The sequence below is a fragment of the Ovis canadensis genome, chromosome 8 (genome assembly GCF_042477335.2).
Source record: "Ovis canadensis isolate MfBH-ARS-UI-01 breed Bighorn chromosome 8, ARS-UI_OviCan_v2, whole genome shotgun sequence".
Taxonomy (NCBI): Eukaryota; Metazoa; Chordata; class Mammalia; order Artiodactyla; family Bovidae; genus Ovis; species Ovis canadensis.
This window is the reverse complement of record NC_091252.1, coordinates 95,996,732-96,012,765: the sequence shown is the minus strand read 5'-3', so window position 1 is coordinate 96,012,765 and position 16,034 is coordinate 95,996,732. Positions and strand designations below refer to the sequence as shown.

The following is a 16,034-nucleotide window of genomic DNA, read 5'->3' as shown; positions in this document are numbered from 1 at the left end:
GCGCCCCTGGAAGAGGAAATGGCAACCCGCTCCAATATTCTTGCCTGGAGAATCGCGTGGACAGAGGAGCCTGGTGGGCTACAGTCCACGGGGTGGCAAAGAGCCGGACACGACTAAGTGACTGAGCACAGAGAGTCGTCTCAGGCTCCGCAGTCAGAGCTTCACCCCTGCTGCTCGAACTGGGGATGAAGCCCAAACCGAGGCCGAGGAGAGCTAGTGCTGAAGTCAGTCCTGGAGACTCCTCGGCGCCAGTGGGTTCTCACTGCCGAGGACTTGGGTTCAATACCCTGTCAGGGAACGAAGATCCCACAAGCTGCACAGCGTGGTCAAAAAAAAAAGTACCTAAAATTAGTCCTGCCGCTATCTCAAGCCTTCTGGCCGCTAAGAAGTTGCTTTAAAACCCTGGGCCCCACTTTCTCAATCTGTAAAGGCGGGAACTGTGTTCTCAACTCCTGTTCCAAAACTGTTGCTGCTGTTTAGTCACTTAGTCACGTCCAACTCTTTTGCGACCCTACGGATCCATGAGATTCTCTAGGCAAGAACACTGGAGCGGGCTGCCATTTCCTCCTCCAGGGGAATCGTCCCCGCTCAGAGATAGAACCCATGTCTCCTGCACTGCAGGCAGATTCTTTACTGCTGAGCGACCAGGGCGATGCCTCCAGAACTGTATGAACCAACCAGTGCAGAAAAAGCAGATGTCCTGCTGGCCTCGCCACGTTTAGCACCACAAGGCAAGTAAGTCATCAACAATGCTGACTCAGGAGGCGCTGTTGCACTGATACTACTTTAGATAAGGCGCTTCTGTAGGTGCCTGAGAAATTCTTTTGAGAAAATGGATAAGGACTGATTGTAAAGATACTATACTGCAATAGAAAGCTATTACTTTCCAAACGGGGTAAATACAGGCCCTAGGTTAATATTCTACTACAAGTAAAGTTTTAAAGCAAAGTAAAAAAAAAAAAAAACCTCTTCCTCATAGGAAAGAAAGGCTATTTACTACCTAGGAATTCCTCCTTAGATAAGAAGTCGTTCAAGGAAACAAATAAACAATAAAGCCCACCTCTCCCGCCTCTCTTCTTTCTGGGAGAAGTTATATATGACAGGGACCCAGAATGGACTTGCAGACATCAACCATGAGAGATCAGTGTACGGAAGGAAGGTGTGGGAAAGGGAAGCTGACCAAAAAAAGGGCAGAAGGACGCGGGCTATAGAAAGGGAGAACCGGGAATGAGGCTTTCCAGTAAGGAGAACACGTGACAGGGGAAATTTCTCAGAGGAGACACGGAATGAAACCCCGACCTTGCAAGTAATAGGTGGATGAATTCTAGGAAGCTAAGAGATCAGCTTTAGGACAAGTGGTTTGCTGAAATCAATCAGTTTCTAAAACCGTAAAGCCTCGGTGACCCGAGGTTCCGCGTTAGAAAGTATGTACAAGGAAGCCAGGTCTGCACGCTTCAATTCTTCCAGCTCAGAAATGAATAGCGGTGACGTGCTCCGAGAAACGAAAGCAGAGAACAATCTCCATCTCCAGGAGCAGGACACTATCTGGGCTTTGGGACTGCAAACACAGAGAAAGGCAAGATAGAGGTTCTGAGCCTGGTGACAAGGCACCATCTGGCGCTGTGCTTAGGGCGCAGGAGGGCCCCCCCACACGAGGGCAGAGTGCACAGGGCTCAGGCCGCCCAGAGAACCCTGGAGGAGACGGCTGGGCCCTGCCTCTCCCCACCTGCCTAGGACGTCATGCCCAGGAGGCAGAATCTAGGCGGTCCCACCCAAGAGATACGAAGAAGGAAAGAAGGCCACAGATCCACACACCCGCAGCCAGCCGTCCGGGACGTGCACGCCGACGGCATCCCCACGGCCTCCTCCACACCCCCCTCCACACCCCAGAAGGAACGCAAATGCCTCACACGCTGACCTGAACGAACACTCAGGACAAGCCTTCCCACCTCTGGAGAGTCAGTTTCTCCTTTACTAACAATGTTGCTAATGATAATAACTCAGAAGTGTCAAAATAAGACTTTCAGGCAGCATAAAATCAAACTCAAAGGAAGGGGAGGAAACACTATTACTGTAGAAGGCGGGCATCACAGCGCCCTGCAGCACAGACGCTGAACCGCCAACACCCTCGCACGTGTATATCCTCCAGTGCAAGACTGACCTTTCAGATTCGCGCGGCCGGCGGGCCTCCCGACACTATTCCTCTGGTGCTTGGAGGACATGCGTTTCATCTGCCGAGGCGTGCTGGGAGGAGAGGTGCCATAAAGGTTCTCTGTGTTGGCTTCATCTGAATAGTCCTCAGGATCAGATTCGGAATTCTTGCAAGCTGAGTCTCCCAATGCGCACTCTTGCCTGATAAAGACAACAAGTGGAGAAAATACTCAGTGACAGAGGAAGTGAATTCAAACTTAAACCACTCCAAGCTCCTTTTAAGAACTCTCTGTAACACTTTTCCATGGCTCTGCCATCTCCTTAGCCTGATGTATCTTGCTCTTCTATTGTAGCTACGGAAACTCACAAGGAGAACGAAGCCACTGTGTTCCTGCTCTCAGCATGCACAGAGAGAACTGATGTGCAGTTTCTGTTGTTTGGAGAATTCTTTACAGCATAAATGAAGTTTAAAACTAAATACTTGAGGATTGGGGGGAAAAAAAGAGCAAAGAACTGAAAGATACAAATTCGACTGAACTGAGCATGGCTCACGTGCTAGGCGGGGACAAGCTAACCCTGAGTAGGCAAGTCCTGCCCTGACTTCGGAGGCCCACTCCTTCCTTTGTGAGGCACACACAGAACAGAGAGCAGGAGCGCTGGTGACGTGTGGCAGGGGACTGCAGCGCAGCGCCGGGGAGGGGCGTGTGAGGAAGATGCTGTGCAGGAGAGAAGGGAACGACTTTCTCCTGACCTCCTAACAGCAGTTCCTCCTTAACCTGTTCTCTGGAAACTTCCTGCCAATTCTCCGTTCCCAGGAGACTTCCTCAACAATATCACTTCTTGGACAAAGTTCTATTTTTTGCAATGCTAATGAAAATAAAATTTAATATATGAACTGAGAACAGATACAGTTCCCAAACAGCAAACTGGAAAGACGCAATCATGAAGTTCCTTTCAAATAAGGACCCTTACAATCTAACCTATTCTGAATCTTCTTTATAAAATATACTTCATACTTCAAAAATAAAACTCTAAACTAAATTCAAGATACAACCAGTTTTCTCTCTGGAGATTTACACATCCTGTTATAAAATCAAAGCTATTTCAAAGTCATGAGGGGAAAAAAAAATATCCCACCCTAAAATGTAATAACATTACATTATTGAACAGACGGACAAAAGATCCTTATCTTTCAAAAATAAAAATGCTGCAGAATTATTCAAATTTACAGCACTGAAATATTTAAAGAATCCCTGAGACAGGTCAAAAACTGATTTTTAAACCAGACAAGATCATTCTAGATACTGTGAGTGCACACGCCCTCCACACATACAGACCCACACTATCAGACACACAAGCAGAATATTCGAAAAGCCAACTGAATCAAATTAAACCCATAAGCAAATTTAGACATAACTTTTAAATGTACCTATTCCCTCAGGCTAGCCACCTTTATTATTTAAGACTCACAAAGTCACACAGCAAATAACCATGTGGGCTTCCCAGGTGGCACTGGGGTAGAGAAACCGCCTGCCAGTGCAGGAAACATAAGAGATGCAAGTTCCATTCCTGGGTCAGGAAGATCCCCTGGAGGAGGACATGGCAACCCACCCCAGGATTCATGCCCAGAGAATCCCATGGACAGAAGAGCCTGACGGGCTAGTTCATAGGGTCGCAAAGAGTCAGATACAACTGAAGTGATTAACATGGACATAAATTATTTTGAAATTTCCTATTCTTCTACACTCACTGCAAAATAGTTGATTCAACTGATAAAAAAAAAAACAATGACAAGGTTGCTGATTTCATTCCCATCTGGTTTTGTGGTTACTAGCACAATCTTTCGAAGGAATAACATAGGCTTTCTCATACAAGGGACTTAATGTTCAAATCCTGACTCTGCCAGTTACTAGCTGTGTGGGCCTCAGTCAAATTATTTAAAACCTCCACAATGCACATATATAAAATAAGGATAAGAAGTATTTAAACTCCATACCTGTAAGGCCTAAACCCCATAAAGCACACTCAACAGGAACAGTATGAGAAGCGTCACTAAATGACGGACATCACTCAGCATGCATCTGCTCCACTTGGAAAGAGAATCTGCCTTTGACTTCAGCATGAACACCACCAGAAACAGCTTTAACATTTTAACATCTTCTGAAAGCGACAGTGAATTCACTCAGCCATGTCCAACTCTTTGCAACTCCATGGACTGTGGCTCTCCAGGCTCCTCTGTCCATGGGATTCTCCAGGCAAGAATACTAGAGTGAGTTGCCATTTCCTTCTCCAGGGGATCTTCCCAACCCAGGGATTGAACCCAGGCCTCCCACATTACAGGCAGACGCTTTAAACTCTGAGCCATCTGGGAAGCCCCTTTAACATCTTCTAACTCCTTTCAGATTCAATATTATAACTATACTTTTCCTCCATTAAGATAAAGAGGGAAATGGCAATCCACTCCAGTGCTATTGCCTGGAAAATCCCACAGACAGAGGAGCCTGGAAGGCTACCGTCCATGGGGTCGCAGAGTCGGACACGACTGGGCAACTTTACTTAAGATAAAGTCAGTGGTAAGGAAGGACTCTGTATTTTAGTACTTTTGTATCTCCAGTAGTTTTCAGCACAATGTTCAAAACCATTCATTGTTTTTCCACGATAATACATCTCATGTATTACTGAACAGAGTCAGTTATGAAAGAGCAAATCAGACCAGGCTCAGAACACCCCCTCTGCAGTGGACAGCATGAACCTGGGAGGCAGAAAACCAAGGCTGAGTCCCAGCCTTACTGGATGGGAGACTGCACACAACTTAAAATCAGACTAAGAAGAAACAGAGTAATTCAGAATTTGTAAGGTCAATAGTCTAAAATATTTCAGGAAATTCAGTTGTGAAGACTCAAAAAACAAAACAAAATAATGGTAATAAAAGGCTATGCAGAAAATACTAAATCATCAAACAGGCATAAAAAAATGGAATGTTGTACTCGTATTCAGCAGTATTATGTGGATGAATGAACTGACTCAACGTAACGCCAAGGAGAAGAGGAATTTTTGAAGAGGGACTAAAAATGGCCGCACGTCACTAAGCCAAGCCTCCAAAGGCACGGCCCCAGCCCTGAGCACAGAGTCATAAACTCAGACAGGAGAGTTCATTGTCTTATCTACAAGGTCCAATGCTTTTAGCAGATAAGAACAATCTAAGAAAGCACTGCTGCTGCTGCTGCTAAGTGTCACTTCAGTCGTGTCCGACTCTGTGCGACCCCAGAGACGGCAGCCCACCAGGCTCCTCTGTCCCTGGGACCCTCCAGGCAAGAAAACTGGAGTGGGCTGCCATTTCCTTCTCCAATGCATGCATGCATGCTAAGTCGCTTCAGTCGCATCTGACTCTGTGCGACCCTATGGACAGCAGCCCACCAGGCTCCTCTGTCCACAGGATTCTCTAGGCAAGAACACTGGAGTGGGTTGCCATTTCCTTCTCCGCTAAGAAAGCATCTATTTTGAAAATGTTAACTTTTATGAAAAATTTAATTTGGGGAAACAGAAAAAGGTATCTGTGTTGTACTGTTCTCCAACTGTATTTCTCTACACACGGAAAAATTCATTTGGCTGCACTTTCCAAATCAGAGTGGAAGACTAAGTCCCTGAAATAATTCTACAGAAGTTGAATATCTCTTGTTTTCAAATCTACATCTATTACAAAACAAAAGGTCACAATAAACTACTAATTTCAAAGCACTTCCAAACTTTAATTATCCTAGCAGCAAACATACAGAATGACAAGGAAGTGAAGATGAATACTGTCATAAACACTGTATTAAAGTCAATCAAACATAATACAGTTTATCCCTCCTTATTCATTATGCACCATAGAAAATGAAGTAGGAAAAATGCCATGCACTGCCAGTTACTATATTTATTCATAACTAAAATAAATCTTAGGAGAAGCATTATACAAAGATGAAGCTATGCATTTAATACTTTCTTAAGGTTTACTTAACTCTGTTAAGAAGGTGGTCACACCTGTCAGAAATGTTATTGGTTTACATTCCATTCAAATAACTTTGTAATTTAATTAAACGTTAGAACAAAGTCCAATGTTACCTAAAAGAATTTTAAGTCTAACAACCATTAAGTAAAAATTCACAGTATCTGCCATCCTATGCAAATTTACAAAGAAACAGGAAGATGCAACCCAAACCAGGAGAAAAATCAAGAGACAAACCAGAAACGGCTCAGGTGGATCCTGCAGAGATGAAACACACGTGAGATGAAAAATACTCTAGAAAAGATAAAAGCAGATGAGCTACAACAGAAAAAAAGATCAGTAAACTTGAAGATACAGCACTAGAAACTACCCAAGGTCAACCAGAGTGAAAAGGATTGAGAGAAAAAAAGGGAAGAAAAAGAGACCGAGCATCAGCAATCCGCAGGACAAACATCACGCAGGGTAACACACACGGGCTTCCCCGGTGGTTCAGCTGGTAAAGAACCACCCGCAGTGCAGGAGACCCGGCTTGAATCCCTGGGTCGGGAAGATACCCTGGAGAAGGAAACCCACTCCAGTATTCTTGCCTGGAGAATCCCATGGACAGGGGAGCCTGGTGGGCTATACAGTCCATGGGGCTGCAGAGTCGGACATGACTGACTGACCCTTTCACTTTCACTTTAAAATTGATACAAGTACAGTAAAATTAATACTCTAAAACTAGCTAATGTGGTTACTCATCAGAAAAAAAAATCCAATTTCTAAAAATTCTATTCCATTTAGTAAAAGTCGGACACAACTTAGTGACGAAACCACCACCAGTGTAACATGTGTTACTGGAGCTCAAAACAAGAAAAGCGAGGAACAGAAAACATTCTCTGAAGAAATAAGGCCTGAAATTTTTCCAAATCTGAGGGAAAAAAAAACAACAACAAACGCAGCAGCTCAAAGATAGAAGAATCTCAGCAAACTCCAAGCAGAAGAATTATAAGAAAACTACCAGGTTTTGATTATGAGTATCATAATCAAATTGGTTAAAAAAAAAAACAGTGATGAAGAGAAAAATCTGAAGAGCAGCCAGAGAAAAACAACTTAGCTTGGAAGTTTTAGCTAAGAATAAAATGCGGGGTGGGGTAGGAGGGGAAATTGAGCAAAAGTTCATTCTTTTTTCCTTTAAAAAAAATCATGTAGACACAAAATCTAGGAAAATAAATACTAGTGGTAAGTTCAAAAGAACTTGCATCACTTCAAGTAACTGACCAAAAGCACCCAAAACCTCACTTGGTATTAGCTCATGTGAGATGAGCTCATGTGGCCAGCTGACTGGTTTAGAATGTTTCCATGGATACCAATTATCTTGGATAAGGAAAGTAGTACAAGGTCTGCATCAGCTGCCCTGAAACATTTTTCTTCCTTGTGTTTAAAACATACAAATGTGAAATGTCTTTCTGGTACTAAACCTCTGACAGTCACATAAAACAATGTTGCATTCTTTTAACATGAAACCTTGCTCAAGTACCATTCAGGTTGACCTGGAATCCGGTCTAAGAAAGGTCCGTTTAAACTCAACCCAAAGGGTGTAGTTTTTAAATGAAGTATGTGAAAGACAAAAATTCAAATAACTTGGGGTTAAATAGTTCTGCTCTGACATCATAGGTAAAACCACATGGTGCCTGAAATAGCTCATCTATAAAATGATGGAGCTGGATTAGATGAGCTTGAAAACATCTGTGGTTTTCCAACAGCCCTTAAAAAAAAAATTAACTTCATTGTAAGTTTTTTAGGAAAGTCCTAAACATAAAATATTTTATTCCGTATTAGTACAGTTCTCACCTGTGTGAGTTTCTCTCCACATCTTCACGGACCTATTCTCTATGAAATAATAATTAAAGGAGGGCTTTTACTACTGTTGGCAAAGGGGCTAGATTTTCTAGATTTCTTTTTCAGATACCTTACATAGTTTGCTTGGCCTGTACTATAAATTAAAAGGAGATAAGTTTGAGGTGGCATGGTTGGCATGTACTGTAAGCGCCAATTAAAAGTTAGCTGACCAATCAATCGGCTTGTGGTGGAACGTCTATCAGCTTCCCTACAGGCAAGCTGTTAGCAAATCTCAAGTTTGTCCAACATTCATGATTACTTTTGCACTGACTCGAGAGTGTAGCTCTGTGCAAAACCAGCAAGCCTTCATTATTTTTCAGTATAGATATTCAAACTCTTTTAACTATCATTCACTTTTTAAACACGAGCAGACATATTAAAACAAGATTTCCTAAGGAAATGAGTAAGAAACTATCCCCCCAACTAGACTCAAAGCTTCATGAGGGCAGGGACCTCATCTGTCCACTGTTTGTCCAGGGTGGAGAACAGTGCCCGGGGCAGATTACATGGCCATTACTATCTGCTGAGTAAATGGATTTGCGAGGCTAACAATTTTATCTTCTGATACTTTAGACTTAATTATCTAAATTCTATTTTAATAAAATCACATTTAATACTTTGAAGAATGAAATTTTTAAAGGCTGTAAGAATTAAGGACTGTTGACTTCTGACAATGTTGTTTAAGTGATACTGTTCCCCTAGGTGCCAAGAGGACCATCTACTGACCAGCACAATGGCAGTGGAGTATGGGGTAAGGAATCACAGTTCTGGAGTCAGAATACCATGGGCTCAAATCCCTGCGTCCCCACACTTAGTAAGAACACAAGTTTTAAACAAATTATTATGCTTGCTTACACTTTCACTTATTTGAAGTCTTCTATCCAGTATCACTGGGTAAGTGATATTGGTGAGTCAGTTAATTTTTTAAAATATACTTTTATACTTTTAAATATATACTAAAAGCATTAAAAATGAGATATGCAGGTAAAAAACCCTGAAACGCCTGTGGTGGCTGTTACTCTGGTCGCCTCCCAGTATTTACATCCTTGAATAATCATCTCCTCTTGATGAAGGTCAAAGAGGAAAGTGAAAAAAGCTGGCTTAAAACTCACCATGCAAAAAACTAAGATCATGGCATCCAGTCCCATCACTTCATGGCAAATAGATGGGCAAACAATGAAAACAGTGGCAGATTTTATTTCCTTGGGCTCCAAAACTCACTGCGGACAGTGACTGCAGCCATGAAATTAAAAGACTCTTGCTCCTTGGAAGAACAGCTATGACAAACTTAGACAGCATATTAAAAAGCAGAGATAGCACTTTGCTCACAAAGGTCCACAGTCAAAGCTATTTTTCCAGTAGTCATGTTTGGATGTGAGAGCTGGACTATAAAGAAGGCTGAGCACTGAAGAATTGATGTTTTTGAACTGTGGTGCTAGAAAAGACTCTTAAGAGTCCCTTGGACTGCAAGGAAATCAAACCAGTCTATTCTAAAGGAAATCAACCCTGAATATTCACTGAAGGACTGATGCTGAAGCTGAAGCTCCACCACTTTGACCACTTGATATGAAGGGCCGATTCACTGGAAAAGACCCTGATGCTGGGAAAGACTGAAGGCAGGAGGAAAAGGGGGTGACAGAGGATGAGATGGTTGGATGGTATCACCAACTCAATGGACGTGAGTTTGAGCAAGCTCCAGGAGATAGTGAAGGACAGGGAAGCCTGGCGTGCTGCAGTCCATGGGGTCACAAAGAGTCAGACATGTCTTAGCAACTGAACAACGACAACTTGAATGTGGACTGACCCTGTGAGCTTGTTAGTCGTCGGAATGTAGTGGAAGTGACTCTGGACCAGTTCTGGGCCTCAGCCTTATGAACACCAACCACCCTTGTATCCAGAGCACGCTGCTGCTGCTGCTGCTGCTGCTGCTGCTGCTGCTAAGTCACTTCAGTCGTGTCCGACTCTGTGCGACCCCATAGACGGTAGCCCACCAGGCTCCTCTGTCCCTGGGATTCTCCAGGCAAGGACACTGGAGTGGGGTGCCATTTCCTTCTCCAATGCATGAAAGTGAAAAGTGAAAGTGAAGTCGCTCAGTCGTGCCTGACTCTTAGCGACACCATGGACTGCAGCCTACCAGGCTCCTCCATCCATGGGATTGTCCAGGCAAGAGTGGGTTGCCATTGCCTTCTCCAAGGGCACACTAGCCACCAGGTAAGAAGCCCAGCCACCCTGAGACTGCCAGGGTCTTCAAAGCCTCATAAGCCAGATGGAAAGGCTGCATAAAGGAGAAGCCAGCTAGGCCAGAGGCCTCTGAGGTCCCACCCCAGCTGACGGCCAGTGCCAACTTACCAGCCTGTGTGTGAGGCTATTTCAGACCTTCCAGCTGTCCTTGAGACCAAGCCAACACCATGAAAAGCAGAAGAAACATTCAATACCACAACAGATAATAAAGGGTTTTTAAGTCATTGAGCTTTGGTATGGTTTGTTAAGTTACAATAGAGAGCTGACAACACATACAATGCTTAAACATTTTATTTTTGCTTGAAGCCCAATAATGGGTTTAAATTAGTTAAGACTTTGATGAAGCCACAGCCTTGTCTTTTAGTGTGGGTCCCCGAGAGAAGCCAGGAGTCCACTCCATCAAACACACCACAACCAAAGGACAGCATCTGCCATCTCCACGCTCTGGTTCTTTAAAATGCAACAAAAATTTAAATGTTTTCATAGGGTAATTTTTCTGGATCAACTAAACCTCAACAGTGCTTTCCGCTTCCTAACTTAGGGCTGATTTTCTTTTGGTGACCTATCTTCAGACTTTCCCAGGCAGTCCAAATTAGTTTATACAGAAATGGCAATTCCCTTTTGCAATCACATCTCATATATTTATATAATTATTTACTAAATTCTGCAATTACAATTAAAATGTACAAGAGACCTAAAAAGATTTAGGAAGAGATGAGGAACTCTTGATAAATATATAGGTACAACTGGTGGGAATAGAAAATCACAGGAATTTTAGAGAGCAGTCTATTAGTCACAATCATTCATGATGCTGTGAGCATCAGCTGATACATTTTACAGAAGAAACAGGGAGGGAGAGGTCTTGGGAAGGGTTAGGCGGATGAGTGTGCAGGTCTGGCTGGCTTAGATCTTCTAGAAGCCTTATTTCACTCATGAAAAAAGTGAAGCGTTAGTTGCTCAGTTGTGTCTGACTCTTTGCAACTCCAGGGACTGTCCCCCACCAGGCTCGTCTGTCCATGAAATTCTCCAGGCAAGAATGCTGGAGTGGGTAGTCATTCCCTTCTCCAGGGGATCTTCCCGACCCATGGATTTAACCCAGGTCTCTTGCACTGCAAGCAGATTCTTCACCGTGTGAGCCACCAGGGAATTAGATTTGTGCAAAGTATACTTTATCAGTCCTGAAGTACATAGAATAAAAAAGGACACAAAGATGGAAAACAAATATATGAAGAAAAATTACCCCATATGGATAAAGTTTACTCATCATTAGAAATAAACATAATTATAAGCTATTTTAAAAATACTGTCATATGAAGGCTTTCAGAAAAAAAATCATACAATCATATAACAAAATGCTTTAAATAGTTCATGTTATTATTCTTCACTTCTGGTTAACCAGAAGACTAACCAAAAAGAACTAGAACCAAAAAAAGAGAGAAGTTTTAGGTAGTTAAAAACATATGAGTCGTGATACAGATAAAAGATAAATGTGATTATTTCTATAATTTTGGCAATTTTACTGCAAACAGTTGAGTACTTTAAAACAATGGGACAAGGAAAAAGACATTTTCAAGTGTGCCTTCTTATTTTTGCCAGTTCTAACATCTCCAAAAAAAAAAAATGTGAGCATATCTATATCTTTATCCAAAGTTTTGCAAATCGATCCCTGACTGTATGTGTACAGATTAACAAGCAAACAATCAAAAGGGAAGAAAACCTTTTCTGAGGTGCACCCGCTTGTGCCCGTGGTGCTATCAGTAGGAAGCACGTCTCTAAACACAAGAGGTGAAAATAAGCAGCTGTCCTTCTCCTTACAGGTGCAATTTACAATGAATACCGACCACAGACGTAACTAAAGAAAAGCACCATAAAACCAACGATTCGTGCAAACTGCTTCAGGCTTAAGTGACGAGAATTCTGGGGCTAAGGCAGGGAAATTGGAAAGAAGAAAGCTCAAAGCTGGGAGGAAAAGCCAAGTGGCCCACACCACACTAAGAGCACACAAGACATTTAAGAGTTTAAAGAGAAACAAGATAGCAACAAAGAACTGCGACCTTCTTCTACTTACTCTCTTCCTTATAAGTGAGGACATTTTCAAAGTCCCCTTATTCTAATCCGAATTTATATGCGGAAAAAGTGTTGTTTATCATGAATTACTTCCCATGTAATTCTCAGAAATCAAGTTAACTACAGAGCTGCTTTCTGTAGCAAACAGATGAGCTGTCTCAATTGCCTTAACTCAAGTTAGCATTTTTCTAAGTTAAATTTTAAAAACTGTTAACTATAAATATGCTCTATGACACACATATACTTTCAAAAGATGAACTCCAACTGTTGAGGGGATGAACTGAGGAAATACAAACATATGAGATGCTCTTCCAGGGTTTTCAGTGAAGAAAAATGGAAAGACAAGTGGGAAATGGAATAAGGACAATTTGGACATTAAACCTCTGACCTTGGCTTTGACATTAGCACAGAGAGAGCTCATTTACTTGGAGACCAGATCTTGGTTTCCAACACCATGGTCCAACAAAAGAACCAGGACTTCTTGGCGAAACGGCCAATTCCTGGACTGACTGGAGTAAGGAAGACATAATATGAGCTGGGCGTATCTTGTACGTGCAGCACGCTGAGGAAGTGTTGAAAAAACAAAAAACCAACAGGAGCGTTTTAAAATGACCACAGGAGCAACTGAAAGAATCCCCACTGGACAAAGCTGGAACAATCTGAGCAACAAAATAAACGACAAAGCACTGGATTTTACCATGGACCCATGAGCCCACACTGACATATAAATGAGCAAGAGGAGAGACAGACCTTTACGGGGAAGATCCAAGTAATTTACATAGACAAATGATCAAATAAATCAGTATTATCAGTAATGAGCCAGGTTGAGAACACGAGGTTTCAAATGACAAAGGCACTTGCCCTCTGGGGTTGCAGTCCCAAACTCCAAACCATGCTGCTGCTGCTGCTAAGTCGCTTCACTAGTGTCCGACTCTGTGCGACCCCATAGACAGCAGCCTGCCAGGCTCCCCCGTCCCTGGGATTCTCCAGGCAAGAACACTGGAGTGGTTTGCCATTTCCTTCTCCAATGCAGGAAAGTGAAAAGTGAAAGGGAAGTCGCTCAGCCGTGTCCGACTCTTAGCGACCCCATGGACTGTAGCCTACCAGGCTCCTCCGTCCATGGGACTTTCCAGGCAAGAGTACTGGAGTGGGGTGCCATTGCCTTCTCCGAATCAAACCATGAAAAACAGTCAAACCCAAACTGAGGGATGTATACACAGTACCTGACTGGCCCTCCTTAAAACTGAGACAGTCATCAAAAACAGAGTCTGAGGAACAGTAACAGCCAAGACACGGACGAGGAGACATGATAACTAAATATAAAGGGGTGTCCCGGCTGGGATCTGGGACATGACGTGCCATGCCATGGGATTCCATGACAACGCTTAAGAAATTTACTATACAGGTATAAAAGACTACAAGCCAGGACGAAATGAAAAATGTTAACATAATTATAAAATCAGGACATTCTGTATCACTTTAACTGATGATTGTAGTTATAAAGCAATTTTTAAACGGTAGGCAAGGAAATTCCACTTAAAACAGTGACTTCCAAAACTGGGACATGCATCAGATTTCCATGTTTTGCATCAGCTACAGAATGCATCACACAGTGATAAACAACTTGCCCTGTAACAGTGTAACTAACAGCGTAACTGCTGCCTTACATACTGAACACCAAGCATCTATCTGTCAGGCACTACGCTTAACACCCCACAGGAGCTCATTTAATCCTCCACAGAGCTTTCTGGCGCCATTTTCGGAAAGGATGCCTTGCCCACAAGGCCCATTCTTGTTGATTATGGAAATTATCATACTCTCGTTATCAAATACCTATCACATAGCAGGTAACTCAGTTGGGCAATCGACAGATGCTATGCCATCTCGGCCTCCCAACAGCCCTCTCCCAATCCCTGTGCTGCCGAAGAGGAAAAGCAGATGCAAAGGTAACTCGCCTGCTCCCTGGGATAAGTCTGGGCAGAACAGGAGCCCTGGTCCGACCTCAGAGCCGAGGACTCTCCCACCTTGGGCCCACCTCTCTGTCCCAGGTCCCTGGGATGTCCACCTCCTCCGAAAGGCAGACAGAGCCCTACACCCCTGGGGAAGGAGGTCCCTGTCGCTGGAGAGAGTACTTGCGGGGAGAGTTCAGGGACCGAGCTGTCTGGCCAGTGCTGAGGTTCCCTCCTTTGGTGAAGCCTCTTAGCTATTCTACGTCTACATTCCTCACTTACTGGCGTGGGTAAGACGTTGAGTCTGAACTCCACCCTGAGGAGACAGAGTGTGGCTACGATATAGATGGGGGGGGGGGGGAAACATGAGAATTTCGTCCTATTTCTGCATGTCAAAAATAAGCTGTAACTCAACTCCACTCTCCTTCAGGTAGCTGCCTACCTCCTTGAGTATTATTAACTCCGCCTTGGGTAGACACTGCATGGCTACAATATAAACAGAAGGTGGAGGGGCCCATGCGGAGATGAGAATTTCTTATTTCTGCATGTCAAATATAAGGTGTAACTCAACTCCACTCTCCTTCAGGTAGCTGCCTACCTCCTTGAGTATTATTAACTCCGCCTTGGGTAGACACTGCATGGCTACAATATAAACAGAAGGTGGAGGGGCCCATGCGGAGATGAGAATTTCTTATTTCTGCATGTCAAATATAAGGTGTAACTCAACTCCACTCTCCTTCAGGTAGCTGCCTACCTCCCCTACCAAGTACAGGAGTCACATCCCGTCTTCTCTGAACACCAAACAACCGGTTCCCCTAACTGAGAGCACGCAACAGATCAGGCTGGGGTTTCACTTTCATGTAAATCTGTGTGTTTATGTCTAAAAAAGAGCGTAAAACCACCCCCTGGAGGGACAGGAAATACAAGCCTTTTAAATTAGAGACCAGTTATTTGAAATCAACAATTAACTTTGAGAATGGGATTCTCTGTAAGAGCTGAGATAGAAGAAGAAATAAAATTTTAAATGTATGTGATTTCATTCCCTTTAGGCTTTTTGTTTCTTAGGGTCTCTATTCCGATGATTTCTTTACTTACAGTTGAAAACTGCACATAAACTGCGGCACACTGTAGTGTGTTAACTACACCATCAGACCCTCGGTTCACTCAACATCGGCTCAACTGGACAAGGGCTGTGGTAGCAGTTGAGGAAACACACATTACTGAACAAGAGACTCACCATGCCTGCCCTCCTTAACTTTTCAATCTACACAGAGAACTAGGTATTTAGCAGGTCAGTCCAGTTGCTCAGTCGTGTCCGACTCTTTGCAACCCCATGGACTGCAGCACGCCAGGCTTCTCTGCTTCACCAACTCCCGGAGCTGGCTCAAACTCACGTTCATCAAATCGGTGATGCCATCCAACCATCTATTTCATCCTCTGTTGTCCCCTTCTCCTGCCTTCAATCTTTCCCAGTGTCAGGGTCTTTTCCAATGAGTCAGTTCTTCGTATCAGTTGGCCAAAGTATTGGAGCTTCGGCTTCAGCATCAGTCCTTCCAATGAATTTTCAGGACTGATTTCCTTTAGGATTGACAGGATTGATCTCCTTGCAGTCCAAGCAACTCTCAAGACTCTTCAGCACCACAGTTGAAAAGCATCAATTCTTCAGCACTCAGATTTCTTTATAGTCCAACTCTCACATCCATACATGACTACTGGAGAAACCATAGCTTCGACTAGACAGACCTTTGTTGGCAAAG

At 43.4% G+C, this 16,034-nt stretch overlaps 1 protein-coding gene across 5 annotated transcripts in view; it reads right to left on the bottom strand.

Moving 5' to 3' along the window:
* MAP3K4 (mitogen-activated protein kinase kinase kinase 4) overlaps positions 1 to 16,034 on the bottom strand; it is a 107,505-nt gene that overhangs the window by 69,912 nt on the left and 21,559 nt on the right. For all 5 annotated transcript variants that reach the window (XR_011258723.1, XR_011258724.1, XM_069598868.1 and 2 more), the window contains exon 2: positions 2,162 to 2,352. Coding sequence is in view for 3 of the 5 variants with exons in the window: in XM_069598868.1 (XP_069454969.1) it covers positions 2,162 to 2,352 (191 nt within the window). In the remaining 2 variants the exon portion in view is untranslated. The remainder of the gene's footprint in view (positions 1 to 2,161; positions 2,353 to 16,034) is intronic.